Genomic DNA, 27,704 nt, shown 5'->3' with positions numbered 1-27,704 from the left:
AATATATACCAACTCCGTGACTGTACCATCCCAGCAAAGGAGAAATCTCTACAAACAAAGGAATCATTGCTCACCTGCACTTAGAAATTGCATTGGCAATTATTTTCTATGGAAAACATTGACTGAAGTTATTTTTTCTGCTGCTTTTTATTCAGGCAATTGACACACAAGACATTTTATCTTGACGACCTATAATGGAGCCTTTTGGCTAATAAACAAATTCAAAGACTTAAGTTTCCTACTGCATTCATAAAATGAGATATTTCCCAGTACCTTCAAAGAGAATGCTATACTAATTAGACATTTCTGCAATGAACGTAGAAAAATCTGAGAATATTACAGCTACTCAAGTCCCAGACAACATAAGTGAGTGGTAGCAGGGAAGTGTGCTGCTAGCTAATGGTAAACGGGCACCTGTAGTAGATTCCCAAAACTATTTATAACTAGATGGGCAACAAAGATGCTTGGATATTAACTGTAAACTAAGACCAGTGAAAGTTTTCAGTTTTCTCAAAAGAACTGTTAACACTTCTGGCAAAAAAACAAAAACAGCAATTAAGTAAATTATTCATACTAATCCCCCCATAAATGTGAACTACTATCCTAAACTTCTTCTTTCTGCTGCTCCCATTAGGGGTCACCACAGCAGATCAACTGTTTCCATTTCTTCCTGTCCTCTGCATCTTGCTCTGTCACACCAACCACCTGCATGTCCTCTCTCACCACATCCATATACTCTGTATCCCTCCTCAGCACATGTCCAAACCAATGTAATCTTGCTCTCTGGCTTTGTCTCCAAACCTTCCAACCTGAGCTGACCCTCTAATATACTTATTCCTAATCCTGTCCATCCTCGTCACACCCAGTGCAAATCTTAACATCTTCATCTCTGCCATGTCAAGCTCTGACTCCTGCCTTTTTGTTGGTGCCACTGTCTCCAACCCATATAACACAGCTGGTCTCACTACCCTCTTGTAGACCTTCCCTTTCACTCTTCCTGGTACTCGTCTGTCACAAATCACTCCTGACACTCTTCTCCACCCACTCCATCCTGCCTGTACTCTCTTCTTCACCTCTCTTCCACACTCACCATTACTCTGAACTGTTGATCCCAAGTACTTAAACTCATTCACCTTCACCACCTCTACTCCCTGCATCCTCACAATTCCTCTATCCTCCCTCTCATTTGCACACATATATTCTGTCTTAGTCCTGCTGACCTTCATTCCTCTTCTCTCTAGAGCATATCTCCACCTCTCCAGTGTCTCCTCCACATGTTCCCTACTCTTACTATAGATCACAATGTCATTCGCAAATATTATAATACACGGGGATTGCTGTCTGATCTCATCTGTCAACCTGTCCATCACCATTGCAAATAAGAAAGGGCTCAGAGCTGATCCTTGATGTAACCCCACCTCCACCTTAAACGTATCTGTCACTCCCACTGCAGACTTCACCGATGTCACACTACCCTCGTACATATCCTGTACCACTCTAACATACTTCTCTGACACTCCCGACTTCCTCATACAATACCACAACTCCTCTCTAAGCACCCTGTCATATCCTTTCTCTAAATCCACAGACACAATGCAACTCCTTCTGACCTTCTCTGTACTGCTCCATCAACACTCTCAGAGCAAACATCACATTTGTAGTGCTCTTTCCTGGCATGAAACCATACTGCTGATGACTAATCTTCACCTCCCTTCTTAACCTAGCTTCCACTACTCTTTCCCATAACGTCATGCTGTGGCTGATCAGTTTACTCCCTCTGTAGTTACTACAACTCTGCATATCACCCTTATTCTTAAAAATTGGTACCAAAACACTTTTTCTCCATTCCTCAGGCATCCTCTTACTTTTCAAGATGTCATTAAACAATCTAGTTAAAAACTCCACTGCCATTTCACCTAAACACCTCCATGCTTCCACAGGTATGTCATCTGGACCAACTGCCTTTCCGTGCTTCATCCTCTTCATAGCTATCCTTACTTCCTCCTTGCTAATCCATTGTACTTCATGATTCACTATCCACACATCATCCAACCTTCTCTCCCTCTCATTCTCTTCATTCATCATCCCCACAAAGTACTCTTTCCATCTGCTCAACACACTCCCCTCGCTTGTGAGTACGTTTCCCTCATTATCCTTTATCACCTTTACCTGCTGCACATCTTTACTACCTCAGTCCTTCTGTCTAGCCAATCGGTACAGGTCCTTTCCTCCCTCCTTAGTGTCCAACCGTTCATACAACTCTTCATACGCCATATCCTTAGCCTTCATCACCTCTCTCTTTACCATGCATCTCATCTCCTTATACTCCTGTCTACTTTCTTCATCTCTTTGACAATCCCACTTCTTCTTCACCAACCTCTTTCTCTGTATACTCTCCTGTACTTCTTCATTCCACCACCAGGTCTCCTTGTCCTCCTTCCTCTTTCCAGATGTCACACCAAGCACCTTTCTAGCCATCTCTCTTACTAGCTCTGCTGCAGTTACCCAGCTATTTGATAACTCTTCACTGCCACCCAGTGCCTACTGTCCTAAACTAATACTAGAAAAAAAGTGCAAAGCTGCCTGCCAGGAAAAAAATGTAAGTACGGAAAGGTATTTAGACTTTAAAGATGTATATATATATATATATATATATATATATATATATATATATATATATATATATATATATATATATATATATATATATATATATATTAATCTTCTTTGGTATGTATACTAAGCAGAAAATATTTTAAATCAAGTTAACAAGTGCATTGAGTTTGTAAGCTAAAATGAAAACTGTTTATTTTTATGTTCATTCGTAAAACTCTAAGCAATTAACTTTAATATAAAAAAGATAAAAACCATGGGAGTCATAAAGAACCACACCCCAGATGCTAAAAGCTGTGGTCATAAGGAACTTTTTTCATAATTCTGGAAAATGTGATTCAGAAACATATCAGTCGCAATGAGGAGGACCTCATTATCAACTAATTTGCATATCTCTGAATAACCTATTCTTTCCACTTCTGCCTCCTCAGTCATTCTCCCACATGGATAGTCATATTCAAGAACACACACACACACACACACACACACACACACACACACACACACACACACACACACACACACACACACACACACACACACACACACACACACATATACACAGTCACACCTCCATATCACTTATTTCTCCTTTAGTTTCTGTAATATCCCTAATGAATCCTTTAGGTAATACTTAAACTGATTTCTGAGTTCTACTGTTAGGGCAGAGAAATGAAGCTCTGCTAACTAGCTATTTTATGTGCTGAAGGTACAGGTTCTGAAGACTTTTCCTTTGATTCCATTAATTTAAGTGACTTAATGTAACATTTAAAGACTATTCCTGATTTCTGGTAATGCAGAGAACTAAAGCTGTTAATGCGCTGCTTTATATGCTGAGGGTACAGGGTTCAAAGTTTTTTTTTTTTAATGTGGCTTAGGGTAATATTTCAGATCCCCTTATATAGTGTCTTCTCCCTTCATGAGCATTTCATACTGTAAAACTGTTGTTCTGTTAACCTTTAAGTTGCTTTTTAAATACTACTTTAAACTATCTCTGGTGTTTAAGGCTCTCCCCTGTCCATACGTCTTTTGTGCTGCAAAACAGCAAAACTGTTATTCTATTAATTTTCAAGTTACATTTAAAATATATTTCTGGTATCTACTGTTTCCCCTGCCCCACACATCTTTTATGCTGCAAAATGTGTTTTTTTATTTACATTTTAAGTGACGTTAGAGTAAGATTAAATTTTCTCTGGTGTTTCATGTCCCCCACAATACTGCAGGATTTGCTTGTTAGTCTAAGGGAGTTTAGAAGTGCAACAGCCCCCTCATACAAAAAATATGCAAACACACACACTCACACAGATACAGACTCACACAGCCACCCTACCCAATCATATTCACTGATACACTCACCCATTCTCCCAAACACATGCACACACATACACACACATACACACACCTACCCTAGCTATTACCTAACTAACCACAGGCGTCATATAAACATACACATGCACACACACACACACACACACACACACACACACACACACACACACACACACACACACACAGATTCACACACTTGAGACACGTCAGCCCTCTTCATATACTTGTCCATGCAACAACATGCATAGACAATCCCATACCCCTCTCCACTACCAGTTGCTAAACTGCTCAGAACTTAACTTTAATGCAGTCTTACTCACTGAAGGTAATGGGTTATTAAAAACTTTTGGCAAAGTTAATTAATTTGGTCAGCCAACTGAATCACTCAACAGCATGAATTGCTTTACAACAGATATTTCCCAGGGAGAGCAAATGACTAATTAACAAATGCCCCTCCCCCAGAAATGATGTGGTTAATGACAACCATGTTGTTCTATACATGTATGTTTTTACATTAGTTTGCTTCTAAAGCTACAAAGACTACATTTTGTAAACAAATTTGCAATGAAGTATTCCAGACATTAAAATGGGTTTAGTAAAATATAAAATTTGTTTTCCCCACTACTTTACCTTATCCACTTCACCTATGCATACCTTTCCTCTACATATTTCTGTTTCCTCCCCTAAACTACCTGAAGACATCCTACCCTGTACTCTTCTTATAATCTACTTTATTCTGTATCCTTCCTTCCATAGCCATAATATGAGCAACATCTCTCATACTAAGACATCACTCAATTTCCCCCTCAATGTCTCTAATCATGTAAGTCGAATATCTCCCTTAAATCTTATTCAATTTGTCTCGGGTCTCATCTACTGAATACTAATCCATGTAATAAATAATATGACTAATGCATATTTCCATGCATATTTTTTACAACTCATGTTACATTGCACTCTACTATAAAACATATGTTCTATATTTTTCTCATTATAACATTTTTTCACTCCTACGTTTGGTAGTGAAATCTGATACTTTGTAATTTAAAATATCTGTAATTTATTTTCAAAGGTTTGTGATTGTGTAGCTTTTCTCCCTGTGCCTCTGTTGAAAATAGTCACTTTCTGGCCCAGCTGGACTTTCCCAGTAAACAAATGTCAAATAAATAAATGTAATAAAATTCCTGATTTTTATCTTGTCTACCAGTATTAATGTGCCATTATTTCTTAGAATAAGTTTCTGACCACTGACCCAGGTCATAGACGTCATTCTACAATTGTGTTCACAAAACGGGGGACATTTACTAGATGACAGAAGAAGAAGGAGAAGAAACATGCCATATCCATATAGAATGATATTTAGTGTGAGTAAATCATTTGTAATATCATTAGTGAAGAGGGCGAAAAGTAAGAGGCCCCGTACAGAGGCTTAGGGGACTCCTGTATAAAATGTGCATATACAGGAACGTTGTTGATTGGTGTGCAACTGGAAAGTTCTATTTGCAAAGTAACTGTGCAACCATTTTATGGTAGTGTTTCTGATGTTAAATTTAACTTCAGTTTTTTGAGAAGGATGTCATGACTCACGGTTTTAAAGCCCTAGCCATAGCTGTAAGAAGTCATCAGGGATTACTTTATCATTGATGTTATTGTAGACGTTATCAGTTGTAGTGAGGATGGCAGTTGATGTGCTGAATTTATTTCTGAAGTCATGCTGTTTGACTGTAGAGTACTTGGTTATTAATGTGTGAAAAGTTGTTTACATTATTTTTTTTCAAATATTTTTGCAAGCAGACAAAGATTTCATATTGGATAAAAAATATTGAGGGTTTTATGCATTTTGTAGTTTTTAGGAAAGAAAAGTTTTGGGAGACGAAGTAGGTAAATATAGTTGAAGGCTGGTGGGACTATCTCTGATGTCAAGGAGACATTCAAGATATTGTATAGGTAACTGGTTTGACAATTTTGTCATTGTGCCCTACTTAGAAAAGTAGGATGGAAAGTGATGAATGCAGAAAAGGAAGGTTTTAGATGTTGTAAAAGAAGTTTTGTTTCATTTGTAAAAATTTCTGTACAGTAGACTATAGCAGAATACCCAGCTAGAGGATATAATTGTAGGGATAAGTGATTATCTGGAAGAGTATAGGAGATGTCAGAGGTGGAGAAGGTATTCCAGGATGAGGGTAAACACCCTCTATCCATATGCAAGCTATTGTTCTTTAGTTAGTAGTGTGGAGACCCTAAAAAAAGTTTTAAATAATAAAGCTCTTCCTAGATTAATTAAATGCCAGTTACACAACTGATCACTTTATAGGAACATGTAGAACAAAAAGCATTATTTTTCTACATTTATTATTTATTTATTTATTGACATTTGTTAACCAGTTTTGTCCATCTGGGCTTGTGGCCCATTTTTAGTGGAGACCCGAGGAGAAAAGCTCCAGTAGTACATTTTAAACAATATTGATATAATAGCAGTTATAGCAAAAAGATTCACATATGTTGAGTTACATGCATAAAGTTAACGTTGCATTAAAAAGAAGTTAATTAACAATTTTACATTGATATAGTTCAGTAGGTCAACAATAAAAAAAATGTTTGTATAAAATTATGCAAATGCATAGTAGACACATTGGAGAGAGAGGTGTAATGAGGTACTAAGTATGGTCCTTTTGAGGGTGCATAAAGGGAAGGAAGACTAGATAGGGTCATGGCAAGGGCAGGTTCTTGAATTGAGGAAAATAAGCTTTTAGTTAATGTTTAAAGTGTGAGGTGTGGGAGATTGAACGTAAGTCAAGTAGAAGTTTGTTCCAAGCATGGACAAGGGAGTGTTTGTAGAGTAGTTTGCCTACTGACATTTTTGGGTGGTAGATATCAAGTAATTGTTGGTTAGAAGTACGGAGGGTCTGGGATGGGATGTAGATGGAGACTAAGGAAGATAGAGATGGACAGAAGGAGGGTTTATAAAGAATAGAGTGTAGCATATGAAATTGATAAGATAGCAGAAACTGGGGAAGTTTAAGCCATTGAAGAGAGTTTAAAGAAATTAAGTGGTGTGAGTTATATAGGGAGGTAGTAATGAATCTGGCTATTTTATGGTAAGTCTGTTGGAGTTTGCTTAGAGTGGAGGCCTGGATATTGATAAGAACTGGGGCGGCATATAAGAGGGAGGGGAGAAGGAGTGCCTGGCCCAGGGTAAGTCTAGATTCAGGGGTTAGGAATTTTTTGTTCCGATATAGCAGACCTAGTTTCTGTTTTTTTTTTTTTTTTTTTTTTTTTTTTATACATTGGAGTATGTGTAGGTTGAACTTTAGTTTGTCATCGATAATGACCCCTAGGAGTTTTGTGTGGGTGTCAGGTTGGATAGTTGTACTGTTAGAAGATGTAATAAAAAAGGACGTTTTGTGATGTCTTCTGAGGTTTTGACATGTATAAGTTATGAAATGTAAGTTGCCTGGGAAAAGCAGAACAATGTTTTTATATGGAAACTACAGAGGAAAACAGTCCTTGTGAATAATTATATTTATTATTGCAGTCATCATCTTCACTTTGTGAAGAAAGCTTTATTTATTTATTGACATTTGTTTAAAGGGGAAGTCTGACTGGGTAATAAATGTCTATTTTCAGCAGAAACCAATGCAGATAAGCTCCAAATAACGTCAAATAAAACAGTAGTTTTGGGGTAATAAAAAGCAGACATACCTACAATTTGATAGTAGAATACATAGTGCACAATAAACCATGAGGAGATGCCAGTGATGTAATAATAAAAGAAATACATTACAATTAAATATGAAGATCAGTATATACAAAAGTATTAGAAGAATAGTCTACTATGCTAGGAAATAATTAAAAAAGATTATGCAAGTCTCCCCTAAGAATGAAAAGAAGGCAAGTGCTGAAAGGGTATAAATAGGTGGTATGATGAAAGGTTAGTAAGAGCGTAAAGTACTTATTGATGTAGATCATACAGGAGAAATGGGCGGGCATAGCTATGGGTTAGTGAAACATTCCTTGGGACAGGTTTTAAGTACATGGAGGCTTGATGTAGTGCTGATTGAATCTAGGATGCAGTGCCATACTTTGGCTATGCAGTGTAAATACAGACTTTCTCCCATTTTTTTTCTTTTTCTCTCTTTTTTTTTTAATAGGCTTCAAACAGGTTTTTGTTTTGAGAGTACAGAGAATGATTTGGGAGATAGTGATGATGTACTGAGAAGAATGAAGGGTAGATAGAGGGGTTATATATTATTTATCTGTTAGAAGAAGTTGCTATCAGCTAATTGATGTGGGAGTTTGAATCAGTTGAGAGCACATAATGCAGAACAATAATAAGCTCTATGTGGCAGGTTATCTGCAAGTCTAGCTCTCTTATTACAGCCCTGTTCCAGTTGTGATTTAGAAAAATCTGAATGTTAATCAAAGTGGGTGATTTATAGAGAAAAGAGGGTAAAAGATAAAAGTTAGCTACGGTGATTCTCCTAAAAGGAGTAAGGTATGTTTTTGTTGTCTATGGCAGACCTAGCTTTCGATGAGTTTTGCAATACAAAACCTAGCAACAAGATTTTTAAAGCTGACTTTAGATGATAATAACTTCAGTTTGGGTCAAAGAGAAATGAAAAGTGTTAATATGAATCATGATGTAACAAACATCTTTAATGAAGTTAAAAGAACAGAGCTACTAAATTCTGTGCTGTCATATCAGATATGTCAGTTTGTTTCTGAAACCAAAGTGTCTGGTCCATATGCAATCTGTATTCTCATAGCTCGAATGATACGGAAATTAGAAAAATAAAGAGAATGATTAGAAGGAGTTAACAAGTCTACCTGAAAATTTACTTAACAATAGGGGTGCACCATACCTTATCCATCGAAGGAGTGGGCATTTTAAGTTCAAGCAGCAGAGCTCAGAGTTCCAAGTACTTTTCCCTCTGGTTTCTGCATGTAGCAAATGAAGCATAAAGACCACATACAAAGTCCAAACAAAAGCTGGCTCAGGTGGATCCATGGTAAAACTGTAATTTATTGAACTTGAATAAACATAAAAGAAAAAAGATAAGTAATTTTGTTTACTTCTTATGTTTGCTCTGTTTAAATACACTCAAAAACAACCCCGTTGATCAATCCATACACACATCTTTCCTTAAAGCAGCACATTTCTTTTATGCAATATTCTACATCCAAAAATATCTAAAATATATAAATATAACATATAAAGCATATAAAATACATAACACTAACACAGGAACACAGAACTCACATCCAATAACAGGCCTAAAAATCAAAATAGCTGGTAAAAAGGCAAGAGAAATAATTGTTTATAAATACTTTGAACCTCAGTGGTTATTTCAGTAAAAAAAAAATGTTTTAAAATTGAGGCTATTAAATAAGTTTGGGTTCTTCACCTGATTTTTTTTACATTATTTTTTTATGTAAACCTTTTTGAATAGAGAGCACTTTACTAATGTCGGGATTGTATTAAATATGATATACAGCATACTTTTAGGTCTGAATAAGTCTACTTACTGTTAAAAGTTAAAAGCAGTCAAATCTTTAAATCAGTTACTTGTTGTTCTTTTTAAGTACATCTGTTTCTTTTTTTTGGGGGGGGGTTCAATATGCGGACTAGATATCCCAGACCATTTGGTTGTTTTTGTATTTTAAATAGTGTGAGGAGTTTAAAAATGGTTTTATGTATGTGTTCAGTAATGGATAGTGAGGGACCAAGGCATACCATTAGACCCTTACAGAGATTAACATTTTCAGTGCATTCTCACTTGAAGTCAGCTATACAGCCACATTTATAGGTGGTTAAGCAAGCCTCTTCTCTGTTCCACATTCAATGGCCCTAGTTTCTAACATGTTTGAGCAGGTGCTCATTCATCTATAATCAAGATAAGCGAATGCCTTTTCTATTGTGTCTTTCGGCTTTTCCCGGTTAGGGGTCGCCACAGCAAAACTCCGGTCTGCTAATGATTGGTAGTGGATTTTTACATACCAGGTTACCAGCCCTGATGCACAACCTTCAATGAAGGCACGCCTCATTCACGTATGCCTCCACACAGAAGATGCTCTAGCTGAGAACTGAACAGGACAACGTCTTGCTATGAGGCGACAACGCTACAGCAGCACCACCACCGCAGCAAGCGAATGCCTTTTCTAATTTCTCCTAATCTTTTGGGCTTCTAATACCATGACAAGAATGGACCGCATTTCTAAGTCAAAGTAAGATTAAAGTTCATGAAATTAGTATTGTTTTAATCTTTGATGTCAGCCAAAAGTGCTCTTTGCAGCACCCACAATGTGCCCAGTAATGAATTATTTTGCAATTTGTATGGGGTTACATGAATTGGTAACTTATCTAAATACAATTCTAGATTATTTTTTATAAGACCTGTTGCTCCTACTACTATTGGAACAGTCTGGGTATCTTTCTTCCACATGGCTCTCATTTCTGCCTGCAGATCCTGGTATTTTATGACTTTGTGTCTCTCTGTACGCAAGACACTGTAGTCACCGGGTGTGGTGATTTCAATGATCAATGCTACTTTTGTCTTCTTTTCTTGGACCACTATATCCGGTTTTCTAACATCTGTGTTTTGAACTGTTGGTAATGGGTAATCCCATGTGATATAAACTTCATCCTTTTCTATAATGCCTTGTGACTCATGTTTCCAGTGTTTTTCAGCCACTTCAATACCATAATGTTTGCACAATCCCCAGTGCAACAGGATCGCCACATTATTATGTCTTTCAATATACAGTCCTTCTGCCATTAGTGTGTGGTAACCAGCAGCAAGGTGTGGGACTGTTTCCAATTCAGTTTTGCAAAACCTACATTTGTCTGTTTCTCCCACATGTTCAATGGACTTTGTAAACCAGTATGTATGTAGCCCAATATCTTATGCTGCCAATATTAACCTTTACCTTTCAGTTTTTGGTTTGAATTCACCTCTCCTCAACCATTACTGCATTCATTCCTGATGAACATGATGCTCTTCCAGAAGTTTTCTATACTTGCAATTGTATTTATGCTTTGTCCACATTTCTTGCCTTCTCATCTGGTCCTTCACCTTATATTCTTTCTTTTGTTTTTTGACACATTCAGTTGCTGCCTGTTTTTTATCTACTTCTGGTTTGATTTCCATTCCTGCATGATGTCAATATGCAGAAAAATCATCTTAGATTTATTCTCCTCATGTTTCAAAACATACATGTAATCAATTTCAAAAAGTCCCATCCCTCCTTCGGAACAGGGAATATATAATATATAATCTTGGTAAACACTGATTTTTATAAATCATTTGGTGAGCATGAAGCATCCTTCATAAATCATTTGTTAAGCATGAAGCATCCTTCTTGTTTTAATATCTGATCTATCCAACACTTTTTGGGGCCAGTCAGTCACTCCAAAACTATAAGTTAGAACAGGAAGAGCAAACTGTTTTATAACTTGGATCTTGTTCCTAGATGTCAATGCTGTTCGCAGGATTAATTTAAGTCTTCTAGAGTATTCCTTACTAAGTTTTATTTGCATTGATCCTTCATCAATTCCCAAATATTTATACACTCCCTCTTGCTCAATTTCTTTTATATCACATTTTTGTCCCAAGCTGATGTTTTCCTGGTGCTGCAGTTTTCCTTTTTTAAAGGTTGCTTTTGTACATTTATCAAGACCAAATGACATTCTAATATCATCTGAAAAAGTTTTGACAACCTGCAGCTGTGATTTAAATTTCTCATCGGATGAGCTACACACTTTTAAATCATCGACAAAGAGAAGATGGGAAGTCATTAGACTTTGTTGTTTTCTAGGATCCAAATTGTAGCCATGGCCTAAGCTGTTAGGTAAACAACTTAATGGGTTAATGACAGGGCAGAATAGCAATGGTGACAGAGAGTCAGCCTGAAATATCCCCCTTTGAATTTTTATCCCTGGGATGATAATCTGTCCTTTGTCATGGCTTAATTGCAAAGTGGTCTGTCATTGTTTCATGGTTGCTGTAATGTAGTCAATCAGTGTAGGATGTATCTTATACATTTTAAGCACTCTTTTATCCATGAATGTGGGATACTTTCAAATGCTTTTTTGTACTGCCCCGTGTAACCCAGCCATGTGTATACCACTGTTTAAACACATGCAGTACAGTTTGGAACCATTTATCAAAGTTATCAAAAATATTCAGAGCCAATAAACAAACGAAAAAATGCTAATGATGAAGTCTTGAAAAATTGTAAAGACAAAAGTAAAAAAAATCTATTAATAAAATGTGCTCAATTATTTTTCTTTATTTGTGTTTTTTTTTATTTTTATAATGTGACTCAATATATTTAAAAAACATGGCGTGCAGTATGAATTCAGTCCAGAGTGTAGATATCTCTTAACATGAGTGCTATGGTTCAAATTGCAAAAAACACAACAAAGGGGAAACTGAATTAACCTTGTCAGCTGCTGTAATCTATAATGCTCAAGTGTTGTCACCGCTACACTTTGCATGCACTTCACAACACCTACCATCAACAGTCATATTGGCAGCAGTAGTGATGTAAGCAACAAGCATCTTTCACATCAAATCCAGATTGATATCTGACATCTGTAATGTGACTTATGTTTGCATGCCTTTTCTAGTTTTGACTGCATTCTTTTCAGAAGCAAGTGTTATCAAGGAACTAGCACAGTGTCAATTGCCTATGTGAATTTCTAGTCCAGTGTGGTCAGTTATATCTGCTTAAAAATTAAGCCCGGAAGGAAGGCAGGTAGCATGCCAGCAATAACTACAGACATGATACTCTGTGTATACGTCATGGCATAAGGAGACCTAACACACAAACTGTGGTTTCCAATGGAAAATAGAATGTAGTGGATGATGTCTTTCACTGACAAAAATATAATTCAGATGTTGCATGACTCTGTACCAGATACCTTTATCTCATTAGTTTTATAAATTACATTGCAGGTCATTGTAAAGACGAAGAATTTGCTTTTACAGATTATGCAACACTTTGTAAGAAGTGTAATATATAGAAAGGGATGAAAAGGGTAAGAAGAAGCTGGGAACACATAGAAAAAGGGCCAGATACATGCAGATATCCAGTTATGTTGCTTCAAAGGAAATGATTCAAAGTAATATGCATATAAAGTATACTCCGGAAATGAAAGTATCATTACAAATAAAAGAAGTAAGATTTTTTTTTTTTTTTTGCACTTTCTGCCTCTGCTGTCTGTCAGTCAACACTCCATAATTAGTTGTCCATTAATTTCCTATCAATCTGGGGGGGCCATAATTCAGACAGCCATTGGAGTGGTAAGAAGTTTTCTTCTTTAGGTCTCCATCCCTAACAGCATGCACAGGGAGCAGGTGTGCAATACACTTACTTGCAGTAACTCACTTGACTTTTAGCCATGGACTTTTAGATGTAGATGAGTCACAATACACACATTTAATTCTAAGTTTAACTTTGTTAAACAACATCTACAAAGATGATATCTGAAAGCAAGAATGTATTAAACACATTATAAAAAGTATTATAGCAAAGCTTTTAAGTAGATGTCTTTGTTTGTCTACAGTTCCCCGTTCTCAGATATTCCAGATGTGCCCAGACTGTCCAGCACCAGTATCAGTTGATGATGAAAAGGTTATTGAAGCAGCCAATAAGGTTCTACAGAAGTTTAATAATGAGAATAATCATATTCATTACTTTGGAATCCTCAGCCTGACAGCAGCATCAATGCAAGTAAGTTCACCTAGCAAACACCTTAGCAGGATACAACATAAACTTTTGTTGAATGATCTGCAAAGTTGAAAGGGTGATTTTGTGTGTGTGTGTGTGTGTGTGTGTGTGTGTGTGTGTGTGTGTATGTGTGTGTGTGTGTGTGTTTGTGTGTGTGTGTGTGTGTGTGTGTGTGTGTGTGTGTGTGTGTGTGTGTGCATGTGTTTGTATTTTAATGCATACACAGAGTTTGTTATACCATGAAAAGTGATTTAGTGTATAAATTCTTTTGACAAAAAGCTCTCTTTTAGATGAAGATTGTGATAGGCATCATCACAGAGCTCAGTACATATGCATAATTTAATTTCAGTCATGCTGGGAAATGTCCATAGTGACTATTATTTCCCCAAATAAAGATTAAGTTCTTCATGTTCTTCCCATGGGTTCCAAAACTGATTAGCACTACTACTTCTTACTGTTACAGTTCCCTAAATACTACACTTTCAATTAAAAAGTCATCCCTTATGTTCTCCTTATGCCTCTGTCTCCCAGCATTTCATGGTTCCTATTATCCTAACATAGGCATAACTCAGAAACTTTGCTGGTAGAGTCTTTTATGTTATTCATACTCTTCATTATTTCCATAGTTACATGCAGAACTCCTTCACTCACCATGAAAAGGTGGAGATATGATTTTTTCACCAAATCGGTCCCTCTCTCCCTAAACTTTACATTTTCCTAGATTTATAAATGTCTTTTAATAGGTGTCACCATCACAAATGTATACAATATCCAGTGTGCAGTGACTGTTCAACCTTGTACAGTGTAACAGCCTTCTCCCACCACCTGTAGTGTTATCTCATGTAAGCACCTTAGAATAATACTGTTTTTATTCTGATCACCTTCACTTCATGGCCAGTAGCCTTGGAATGCATTTATAAATATGCAACCCAAATCCCACATTCTTTCTCAATAACTACCATCATCTTCCAACCAGTATCTCACTTCATGACTCACTTGATCCATATTTAGTCCTACATTTCCATGAGTTATACTTTCTTTGCCGTATTACTATCTGGAATTCCTGCAACAGTTCTTCATCTGTTCTCATTCCTTTGGCCCTTGGAGTAGCTATGCATTCAAGATTTTAGTGCTATCAGAAGACAACTAAAACTTTTGGTACATCTTATCTCTATTATCACTGATGAAACCCTAAGTGAGGACAAGTTCCACAACCATCATCTAAACCACTCCCAGTTCTATTCATCATTAAGATGTGGTTTCCACCAAGTAATCAATCTGTGTTTAGGTTTGCTAAACTGTATTCAAAATTCTTATACCTAATTAAGCACCCTCTTGTGTTGTATTATTTTAAAGGTTCTGCAACTTGTCAACTTATCAATTATCCAGTTGTTGTTGCGTCTTTCGGCTTTTCCCATTTAGGGATTGCCACAGTGGAACTCAGGTCCACTAATGATTGGCAGTAGATTTTTATGTGCCGAGTTGCCAGCCCTGATGCACAACCTTCAATGAAGATACACCCATTCATGCATGTCTGCACACAGAAGATGCTCTAACTGAGAATTGAACAGGACAACATCTTACTGTGAGGCGACAATGCTACCGCAGCACCACCACCGCAGTTAAACACAGAAATCTATCAGTGTACTTTAAAAGACTCATTCTGATAATAAATTAAGGTGTCTAGTCCATATGTCTATTATTTCTATAACATGTTTGTTTGTTTGTGTCTTTTGGCTTTTCCCAGTTAGGGGTTGCCACAGTGGAACTCTGGTCCGCTAATGATTGGCAGTTGATTTTTACGTACTGGCTTGCCAGGCATGATGCACAACCTTCAACTAAGGTACGCCCATTCAAGGATGTCTCCACACAGAAGACGCTCTTGCTAAGAATCGAACCGGACAGCATCTTACTCTGAGGCGACAATGCTACTGCAGCACCACCACCACAGTATATTATTTCTATAACATGCAAATGGAAAAATATTGCAGGATATATAGGTGTCACAGACATTTCAGAAACATTCAATATTTATCTTATAAGCAAAACAAGGTAGCTGATCAGTACACTTTTCAGGGGCTAAATGCATCTGAGATGAGTGTGCTATACTTTTTATGCATATGTTCATAAACCATACCTTACCATGGGTTAGGAATTAAGTGGGTCTCTACACTCATACTGATTGCAATGATCATTCACCCTGCATTCTTCCCCGTTTCCTTTTCTTCACAGTACAGATTCAAAGACATTAGTGTTACATTCCTCTATGTATTTTATGTTAGTGCAGCATCTAGAGTTTCTCTGACCATGATTAGTTAGGTATTAAATGTCAAAACATAAATGTATGCTTTTTTACTCCCAAAGCCAAAATAACACAGCAAAACTACATTCTTCATGCTATCTAATAAGGGTACCCACATCAAATCTGCCTCTCGCACTAAACTGATCTCACTGTTTACAAAAACCTAAAAAATTGATCTCCAGAAACAACTATTGACTGAACAAAATGCATAAAAAGCAGATTAACTATGTAGAGTTAAATCTTTCCTGTTTTCACCAAAAAACAAATTACATCTGCAGTTTTTTGCCACACCTCCATTAGACCTCCACTTTCACCATTCGGGTCTCTTAACAAAATTCAGCAGTTGAGTAGATAAAACTATTAAATTTGCTGCAGCTTGCCAACAGAAACTCTTCACTGTACAGCTGTTAGACAACTGAACTATCTTGAATTTAATATCCTTAAACTCAACCGACCAAACAAGTCTGCAAAATTCTCCAGACCCCCAACAAATGTCCTTCACTAAGACCAGTTATCACCTATACACCCTACCACATAAGTTCCACAAAGAAAGTCTGGACTAACACCATTCCAACAAATAACTCACAAGTTGATGCCTTCTGCTCATCATCTGTGTACAAACTCTGGAATGACCTGTCTACAACACTGCATCAACACAAAGAGCATCTCTAAAATTAAAGTTCTACTAAAATCACACCTCATTCACAAGTGTCTATCCCACTGTTTATCCTCTCCAGCATTCCTTAACTCCCCTTAATTCCTTCTTTTCCCTCTCACTCCGTATAGCTATTTTTTCCTTTGATCAGCCACCACTACTCTCACTTTGTCATCTCTATGACCACCACAATGCTCTTCAATTTTATTACTGGTCTATCACATCCTACTTCTTCCTCGTGTCTATTTCTCTTAACATCTTGTTCTCCTCAAAGAATTTAGCAAATCTACTTCCAAATACCTTATCCCGTCCATCTCCACTACCATATTCCCAATTCTTTATATCTTCTCCATCCCACGCCATTTCCAGTACTATTTTGACTGTCCCATCTCTTCTAGAGAAAATAATGTATGGTGATGCACTTATTCATTCTTAAAGTAGCATCTTTAATGCATCTTGTATTACTGAATCTTGTATATTATAATCACTTTATAACACTTGCTTATTACTATGTATCTACTTCTACTATGCTTGGATGTACAACTCTGGTTAAGAGTCCCTTACTTATGTTATTCTTCTTTTATAACATTAAACTTATATGGATCTTTTCTTCCCATGCCTCTGTGGAAATGGGTTTTGCCCAGATGAACTTTCCTGGTAAACAAATGCAAATAAACAAAACAAATAAATCAATAGTAGAAAAGATTCTTCTTCAAAACTAATCTAATAGACGCCCTGTTTAATCTCACCATATTATTCAGTTCTTCTTGTACCATGTTTTGACAATACACTGACTAGGAAGGTGTTCAGAAAGTTTGATGATATAAAGATGTTTTACTAAGCAGAACCAGTATCACAGCTGGGTAACAGCTGATACTGAATTGACTCAGTAAACCGTTGGATTATAAGGGAGTTTAACTTCCTAGGCATGGCAGAGTGACTGGTTGCCAGACTGGTTGGGCTCTGACAGGCACACTGTCCTGCAGAATTTCTATGCTGCTAGCTGAAAAAGTGAAGTACCACATCTAATAACAAAGAAGCCATCAAGGATATTATTTGGAAAGCAAGGGGAATATACTGCCCCTCTGTGGTCTGTCACACGACGCATCATTAAATTACAATCATTCTTTAAAGTAGTTTAAACATAAACATTATTGAATGTACAACAGGTTGGAAGATGTTTATTAGTATGGTGTCAGACAGGATGACTACCTGCATTTTGCATGCTAATATATGTGTGTGTGTGTGTGTGTGTGTGTGTGTGTGTGTGTGTGTGTGTGTGTGTGTGTGTGTGTGTGTGTGTGTGTGTGTGTGTCTGTGCATACAGATATGTGTGTGTATGTGTATGTGTGTATATATATATATATATATATATATATATATATATATATATATATATATGTGTGTGTGTGTGTGTGTGTGTATACAGGCTTAAAATACCCCTCCCACCTACAGGATACAGGTTAACACTTGTTCCTGGCTCTGCAGTGTCTGGGAGTTTCACTAGTTAGTGTTTTTTTTTTTTTTTTTGTAGTTTGATGTGCTTTCACTGTATATAATTATATATATATATATATATATATATATATATAAATATATAGATATAAATATATATATATATATATATATATATATATATATATATATACAGAGAGAGACAAAAGGAGTGCCTGATAATTTACTGAATGCACAGTCTTGAAACATCAAAATGTTGAAACTTTAAAAAACTGAACTTAAAATATGTACAGCATGCATATGCTACATATGTACATCAGCAAACTGTACATTATACAATGACCCCCCCCCTCCAGTAATATTCCAAAACTTGCATGCTGATTGGTCAGCATGCCCGTTGTAAGTCAGACTTATACTAATGGAAAAAGGTCCGGTCACCCGGACTTTTTCCATTAGTATAAGTTTTTTTTTTTTTTTTTGTTACAGAAGAATGGAAGAGCTCTGTTGCTGTAATCTCACTATGTTAAATGGGTTTAACATAGTGAGATAGCTTTAGAAAAAGCAATGGAGAAAGGAAGATTTCCGTTGCTTTTTTTAAAGCTATCTCGCGATGTTAAACTTCTTTAAAATAACGAGACACTTTTTAAAAAGCAACAGAGATCTTGCTTTCTCCATTGCTGCTACACATAGCTCTGATGTACTGCGTAAGCATACGCATGCGCAGTACATCAGAACTGCCACAGAATACCAGACAGGAAGGGCAGCATGCCATTATTTAAGAAAAGTAAGTATTTTTTTTCTTTAATAATGTAATTTTATAATAGCAATAACCCACTTCTGGGTGTGGGTAATGCTGGATTTACCCACGGTGGTCTTTCTTTGGCCACTCGGGCTTCACCTTCATGACCAAACCACACCAACTGTGGGTAAATTCAGCATTACCCACACCCAGGCATGGGTTATTGCTTAATTAAACCCTGACTGGAGAATGAACATTCTCCAGCAGGGTGTTAATGTACAGGTAATGCCTGCTGAAAAACAAACCCACCACTTCATAGCACCATATTAAGGTGCCGTGAAGCTCAAACATTTGAAAAGGAAACAAATGCCATTTTTTACTCTTGTTAAGCAGTACTTTGCTGTTTAGTAAAAGTGTGTATGTGTGTGTCTGGGTGTGTATGTGAGAGAGAAATGAAGAGTCCAAGGAGACAGAGCATTGACTGCAGCAGGCAGTCAGTCAGCACAGAGGTACAAAACTTTTAACTTCTGGCACTACAGATAGTTTTCATTCTCACAATTTTCAAAGAATGAAATATACAGTACAGCATTTTAGACAAAATCAGGGGACAGTAAAGGAAGTTGGAGAGGAATCTGGAAGGGGCTGGGGTGGGTATGGAGAGAGAGAGATGTAATAATTCTTTTTAACAATAGGCATGATGGATGAATGATTCTGAGGACAAATGTGGTTGTAATTTCTGTGTGTGTGCTTGTTTATGTATGAGAGAGAGAGGAAAAGATAGACTGATTGCTTCTACAAGTGTCAGTGTGTCTGTCTGTCTGTATATATGAATGAGTGCATATATATATATATATATATATATATATATATATATATATATATGTATGTGTGCATATATATATATATATATATATATATATATATATATATATTTATATGTATATTCATGTATGAGTGTGTGAGTATGCCTGTCTATGGCTCTGTACGTGTGTGCATGTGTGTGTGTGTGTGTGTGTGTGTGTGTGTGTGTGTGTGTGTGTGTGTGTGTGTGTGTGTGTGTATGTATGTGAAGGGGTGTAGCTAGGATTTTCAAATTTGTACTCACAGCTCTCAAACTGCTACCCCCCTCCCCAGCCAAGCTACGGCCATTCTCGTAATTCATGGTTTGCTCTTTTAGTGTCGATGAAGAGGCATTCGCTGTAATGCCTCTTCAGTAATATAATATAAATTCACTCAAACTCAGTTCCTTGAATTGAAAATTAACCTGAAATGTCAGTTCTTTGAAAAATGCAGCATGGTATTTGGGGTAGAGAATTTATGCTTTTGTTTTCTGTAACTAAGGTACAGGTTTTGAGCTTGAGTACCTGCTACCCCTAACTAGGATGTTTCATTCACACACACACCCCTACCTACCTCTTAGTGCAAGAAATATGGACAAAGCCTAAAATAAACAGGGACATATATTAAATAATGCTCTCGTGAACTTAGAAAGTTGCTAGAATAACAGGATTTGTGCTAGTATGAGAAAGTTGCTAGAATAACAGGATTTGTGCTAGTATGAATTTTTCCTAAAGGACATGAAGTCTGAAACTCAAATGTCTGTCATTATTTAGCAGCTTCAGCCTTCAAATGATTTTCTAGAACATCACAAAATTTATGAGGAACAGACAAAAAATATGGGGCAAAAATCTGGACATTCTGCAAAATTTGGACAGTTGAGAGGTATGCTACCTACCTACCACACACACACACACACACACACACACACACACACACACACACACACACACACATACACCCCTGATTGGCAGCACACTCACACATCCCCGATTGGCAGCACACTCACACCCCCCGATTGGCAGCACACTCACACCCCCCCCGATTGGCAGCACACTCACCCCCCCCGATTGGCAGCACACTCACACATTTCCCGATTGTTTCGCGCTCGCAGTACACTCACACACTTGTTGCTTGCCTTTCAGGTTCCTGACTGTTTCCCGCTCGCAGCACACAGACTTACTTGTGATTGTTGCTTGCCTTCCAGGTTCCTGATTGTTTCCCGCTCGCAGCACACAGACTTACTTGTGATTGTTGCTTGCCTTCCAAGTTCCTGACTGTTTCCCGCTCGCAGCACACTCCGATAATCTGTTGCTTGCAGCACACTCCGATAATCCATTTGCGATTGTTGCTTGCAACACACTCCGATAATCCCAACTGCGATTGTTGCTTGCCTTCCAAGTTCCACCTCAGATGGTTTCCCGCTTGCAGCCAGCTGGACATGAAGTGAGCTCAGTTCTGACTGGCTGGTATGCTCCTCAAAGGAGCCAACACCCTTTAAATATGTACGTTTTTTTTTTTTTTTTCAAAAAAGCTACCCCCCTTCTAAAAAAGTTGTACTAAAATCAGTACAGTGCGTATGCCTCCCGACGTCCCTGTGTGTGTGTGTGTGTGTGTGTATGTGTGTGTGTGTGTGTGCGCGCGCATGCATTTATATAGACATTAAATACTGGATATAAAATACTTTCTCACATAAAAATTGTTAATAACAGAAAGTTTGAAACATTAGGCAGAGGAACTATTTTACATCAAAAATATAAAAAAATATTTATATATATATATATATATATATATATATATATATATATATATATATATATACACACATACATACATACATATAGGACAGTGATTGAATGCTGTATAGTGTACTTTGAAAAGCATAGTCATGATATGAAAACTGTTTTCCTGGAAAACTCTTGTTTATTATACATACAGGACAGTGATTGAATGCTGTACGGTGTACGTTGATAAGCATAGTCATGATATGAAAACTGTTTTCCTGGAAAACCCTTGTTTATTTCTCTTCCCTCTTTTAACTGCAAAGTCATTTGCCAATTTCCTCTGTCACATCCTAACTGAAAGACACGTTGTTTGCATTTCTTAAGACCTTCAATGTATTTAAAGACTATATTTGAATTAAATAAATCCCTGTAAGTTACAGAAGTATAACGTAAAATGTCATGCACAATGATTTTGCATTTTAATAATTATTATCTTACCTTCACAGTGGGTGGTTGGACCTTCATATTTTGTGGAGTTCCTAATTAAGGAAACACCTTGTTCCAAGATGGGTGATGAAAGGGACCTTTCCAAATGTACTCCAATCGCCTGTCCTCATGCAGTAAGTAAACTGTATATTGTTTAATAAAATCTTATACTGAGTGTCACATGACACTGTCATAAGACTCTGTCACAAGACTCTGTGCTTTACTGATAGGTATATGATGTACATCACAAATGAACTATAGGACACTTCCCTCTTTTAGTGTAGACTACTCATATACCCACTCAAATGTGATGTCCAACATTACTCAAAGTTCATATGTAACATTTTTCATATAAACAAGAATTAATTCAGCTCCTTGTCATGAGTAGTGTTTCATGTCATTCTGTAATGACTGGCCAACTTTCTTTAATCTGATGTTAAACTTTCTGTTATGTAACAAAGGTGAGTAAAGTTATACTGTACCTGTTAAAAAGACTGCAGAATGATGGCATTTTTTTTTATATAGCTTAGCTGAATATGTTCTCATCTTTCATATTTTTTTCTTTTTTCCCATTTTTGTAGGATCCCCAGATTAAATAACTGCAATGTAATTTACTTTGTATCAATGCTTAAAGAAAGATGAACATTATTTCTGTCTCGTTAGATTAAATACATTTTATTATGCATTAGCTAAGATTGGATGATTTTTACATACTCTATGGGCAGGATTCACGAAGGCTTGCACGGATTCTAAGAGTAGTGTAAGACTCCATGCAGCCTTCACGATCCAGGAACAGCCCAAAGTCCGTGTAAGAGACCAGCTAAAACGTCTCTTACACGGAGTGGGCGTGGATAAGCTAATCACCTCACTTGCAGCCGAATAGCATGCAAATGAGGTAGATTAGCAATCCAGGAAGCCCAAAGCAGCCTGTGTAAGAGCCGTTTTAGCTGCAGAAATGTACTCAGTTGACAACTGAGTAGGTTTCTGCAAAAACCACAATGGAGCCATGTCAGCTCCAAATAAAGGGTGCATATGTGTCAGGCAGCATGCCAATGGCCAAATATGTGGCCATTGGCAAGGTATCCTGATGCAAATAGGAGAAATAAATATTTTTTTTTTTGGCGATTGCCGGTGTTTAAACGCAGCGCAGCCCCGCGCAAACGGGCTGCGCTATATAAAAACATAAAAATGAAGGTTATAAACTCACAAATGTGGGTTTTATGCAATACATGGATTTACAATGCAGGGACCAGCAGACCAAAAACAACATGGCCACCGTGTAGTGGTTTCTAAGGGGGGAAGCTGAGTCTAAGACATGTAACTAAGCATTAGTAGGCAATCTGATGCAAATGAGTGTTAGGATACTGAATTCCACTGTCACATAGCAAATGAGCACATTCTGAGTAGTGTAAGAGTTACATAAGGGGGAGGAACAGAGTAGGAGATAGATGACATCACAGGGGGGAATGGCAGAAAGAAATGCAGTTCATTGGAGGTCAGAGTTACATGACAGATGTCAGACACATATCATGGAAAGAGGAGTGCCACAACATAAGCATGGGAAAGTCAAGAAATGGAAGGTGTACACTGTTGCCTACACCAAAGTTTCTTGCTGGGCGTGCATGCGCACGTGTGCGTGCCGTGAAGCACAAGTAAGACAGTGTGCGCGCGTGTAAGACAGACTAAGCATGTGGGAGTGTGTTGGTAGATGTTTAACACTGTTTGCGTGGGTGTGCACACGTGTAGGGCAGACTTAGCATGTAGAAGCCTGTTGGCAGACCTGTAACACTGTTTGAGCTGATGTGCACGCGTTCTAACCCAAATAAGATGATTGTAAACTGTGTAAGCATGTGTGCACGCGTGTAAGCCACTGTGAGCGTGTTTCTGCTGGTATGCACGCGGCTCCCCCCTGAGGAAACAGAAAGGAAAAAGGAAGCAACAGAATTAGTAGGAAGCTAGCAGGGAATACTGCTGGAGCTAGCAGGTGAAAGCAATTAGAAGCAGTCAATTAGACAGGCAGAATAGTAGCTCAGCCCAACACTTAAAACTCTGCAAACAGCAGTGCAAGATGTTTCTCTCAAGAGACACTACAAGACAGGAGTAAGCTATTAGAAGTGAAAACTGAAAAAGCTGAACTCAGAGCAGAAATGTTAGGGGCTGCCATAGCTGTCATAATGAGACATAGGCGACTTGCTGAGAGTGGTGACAATGCAGATGGTGCCAGACAACCCACAGTGAGGAGACGGAGAAGAATGTACAGGCCCAGGGTCACCTACCATGGGTTACATGAGCTGGAGATAGTAGAGCGCTATAGAGTGGACATAGAGCTCCTGCAGCAAATAGTGGAGCTGTGCAGGCCACGCCTCACACACAGAACCAACAGAGGGGAACCCATCCCAGTGGAAACCAAGGTATGTGTTGGCCTAAGAATACTAGCAACAGGTACTTTCCAGAGACCAACTGGTGATATGATGGGGATATCACAGGCATCAGCCTCCAGGGTACTGCACCAGTTTCTGGATGCCATGTCAGCACATGTCGGTGATCATGTATATTTCCCCAATGCCCGTTAGGTATTGACCAGCAATATGTGTCTCTTCCAGCAAATAGCGGAATACCCCAAGGTAGTGGGTGCAATAGACTGCATGCACATACGCATCAAAGCACCAGCCGGTGAGCGGGGTAGGGCCTACATTAACTGCAAGGGCTTCCCCTCCATCAACTGCCAGGTCATGTGTGATGCCCAGGGCATAATAATGAATGTGTGTGCTGGCTGCCCTGGGAGCTACCATGATTCCCACATCTGGCATTTGACACAGCTGTACTAGACATTTGCCAATGGGGACATCCCACACGGACACCTAGTGGGGGATGCAGGTTATGCACTGGAGCCGTGGCTGATGACACCCATCAGAAACACACACACACATGAACAGGAACGCCATAATGAGGCACATGCACAAACACGTAATGTAATAGAGCGTGTTTGGGCTGCTCAAGTCACGGTTCCGGTGTCTGGACACATCTGGTGGAGCCTTGCAGTACACACCAACTACATGTACCCAAATTGTCATGGTATGTGCTATGCTACATAATATGATCTTGCGAAAACAGCTGCAGCAGGACCAGCATAGGGCTGGGCCAAACAGCCCCCCACCATTGCCAAGGCCATCACAGGCAGAGCGTGACTCGGAGGAGGAACAACCTGAGCCTGCCCCAGTAGGCAGAAGGAGGTATGCCCAGTATGCCCTGGCCTTGGCAAAGAGGCAACGCATAGCACATACACTGGCTCAGTAGGAACCCTGGGAATGATACCCCCTCTGACTCACTCAAATAATAACAGGGATGCCTAAAATGACATGACCTGCTCACAAACATGTACAGGGAGTGTAATATGTGTATCCGACAGAGGCAGCCCTGCAGCACCACCTGAGGCATGAATGCCATGTGTTATGTAATGTAACACCATGTACTATATGCACACCTGAGGACTGTGACTAACATCCTACCCTCACCAAGCATCATGCCACAATATGACAATGAGATGATCAAGTGCAATAATTGGCTGAAGTATTGCAGTTAGTCAAAGGGGATCCAATGTGTGCCAGCCTGGGATGACATGCTGAGCAAGACATGATGCTCCACCTGCTAGGACTGGCATGCACCTATCAGTGCAGGCCATATGGATACTGGCAAAGGCTGTTGTTACCCACAGCGTGCCCTGAATAGGTAAGGCTCAAAACACAAACCTACCTCCATAGGTATCAGAAGGGATAAGAACCTAGATGTAATGTTACTCAATGCCAGAAGTCTAAACAGCAAGATGCATGCAGTCTAAACTCACCCAGTATGGAGAATATTGATATCTGTGCTGTAAAACAAAACTGGGTCAAGGCTCACAACAGCACCCTAACACTACCAGGTTACACCTCATACTGCGCTGTACAGCCTCAAAACATGGAACAAGCTACAAAAGGAGGGTGACTAGCAATAATTGTCAAGGATAACCACACCCCCATGTTGGTACCACAACAAGAAGCAGCATGGACTAGCCATGGTCAAGTAACAGTGGCTAAAACTGCCCCCCAGTTTATAGCCTGCTACAGACTACCATCCCAACACCAGGAACTGCACCTGGCCTATGTTGGAATACATGAATATATCAAGTCCTCCAAACCACATTATATTGAGTGACTGAAAATACCCAGACATAGACTGGGAGCATTATACTAGCTCCAACACTGTAGGGCAAAAGTTCATAGAATCCATAAACCAAAATGCCCAGGAACTACCTACCACTCCCACAAGAGGGGTAAGCATACTGGATGTGATAATCAGCAACATGGGTACTGGATGGCAAGATGAGAAGTGTATTGCTCACTGGTAAGACCAGACCATAGAGTAATCACACTGGATATACAACTCCTGACCACAGTCCCTGGCCAGAAAACCACAGTGAAAAACATGTGTAAAGCAAAATTTGCACTCCTCCAATCTGATGTGGAATCCATTAAAGGTCCTGTGCAGGTGCAAAATATGGGCCACACCTCAGAGCCTGTTATACAGGCATTCCATGAACACTGCCAGGAATGCTTGGATTATGCTATCCTAAATTAAAACAAGACACAATGCCATACACGCAGGCATCTGGCATGGTGGACACCAGCCATAACCAAACCATGCAAGAGAATGAGGAAGCTACTACATGATAGAGCAAACATAAAAAAAGAAGTAATCACTGATCAGTAGTATGGCAATAAAATATGTCCACACATACAATCCACTAAGGCCAGCTACAACAAGTTGAATTTGTGAATCTTGAGGCAATGTTACACCTGCCCCAAGTACACAGAACACCCTCAACTCCCCCCAAGAAATACAAATATATGTGAGAGATGCAACCATCTATTCAAACTGGAGGCTGAGCTCCCTCAACTCAGTACTCCCAAAACTAGTCAGGAGGAGAAGGTAACCACACACACCACAAACCCAGTCCCACACAGACCTATCACAACTGCAAACCAAAGACATAAACACAGAAAAACATTCCTGGAGGCCCGAATTACAAACACACCACACCAACAGAGGCCTCCAAAGCAGACACCCAATCAAACAACCTCCAAACATAGCACATGCAACACATAGTACACAAAGATGGTGTACCAAACAGTCACAGGCCAGAAGGAGAAACAACATGCCTGATACAGTTGTAATAGGTGACTCCATAGTGAGACACGCTGCTGTCCTGCACACCAGACTGAACAAGGGAAAGCGTACAGTAAGCTGCCTGTAGGCTGCTACAATACGCCACATAACACAAGTATGCAGGTCACCCCAAAGCAAGTAGAAATATGATGCAGTCATAGTCCATGCTGGTGTGAATGACCTGAGATGTACCTCCCCGGACTACATGAAAAGAGACATAGATGAGCTCTCCAATTATGTAGTCCAGGCCGGTATGACACTGACCATTTGCAGCATCCTACCCTCACCAAGAATGATGCCACAGTACAAACATGGAATGATCATTATAACAAGTGGCACAATTACTGGTGTCATTCCAAGGGGATCCAATGTCTGTCTGCTTGGGATGTAATGCTTGACAAGCCACGCAGCTGTTCCAGGGATGGCTTGCACCTGTTACCCCTGGGTGTCTGGATATTTGATAAGGCTTTTGACACCTCCATAGAGCCTTTCATAGGCAAGGCTGAAAAGACTAACCCACCACCCTACAAAACATAAGTGGAAAGAAACATAAGGGTAATGCTGACCAACGCCAGATGTGTAAACCTCAATATGCATGCTCCCGAGGCCCTCCCCAGTATGGAGAAC

The 27,704-nt window shown here is 38.7% G+C and overlaps 1 protein-coding gene across 1 annotated transcript in view; it reads left to right on the top strand.

Annotated features, from left to right (window-relative positions):
- FETUB (fetuin B) overlaps nt 1-27,704 on the top strand; it is a 238,825-nt gene that overhangs the window by 109,012 nt on the left and 102,109 nt on the right. The window contains exons 4-5 of the mRNA XM_044070647.1: nt 13,511-13,677; nt 21,893-22,006. Coding sequence (XP_043926582.1) covers nt 13,511-13,677; nt 21,893-22,006 — 281 coding nt within the window. The remainder of the gene's footprint in view (nt 1-13,510; nt 13,678-21,892; nt 22,007-27,704) is intronic.

Source organism: Protopterus annectens, chromosome 4.part1 (assembly GCF_019279795.1).
Source record: "Protopterus annectens isolate FY-2018-M chromosome 4.part1, PAN1.0, whole genome shotgun sequence".
NCBI classification, from domain to species: domain Eukaryota; kingdom Metazoa; phylum Chordata; order Ceratodontiformes; family Protopteridae; genus Protopterus; species Protopterus annectens.
This window is presented reverse-complemented; position numbering and strand designations above follow the sequence as displayed.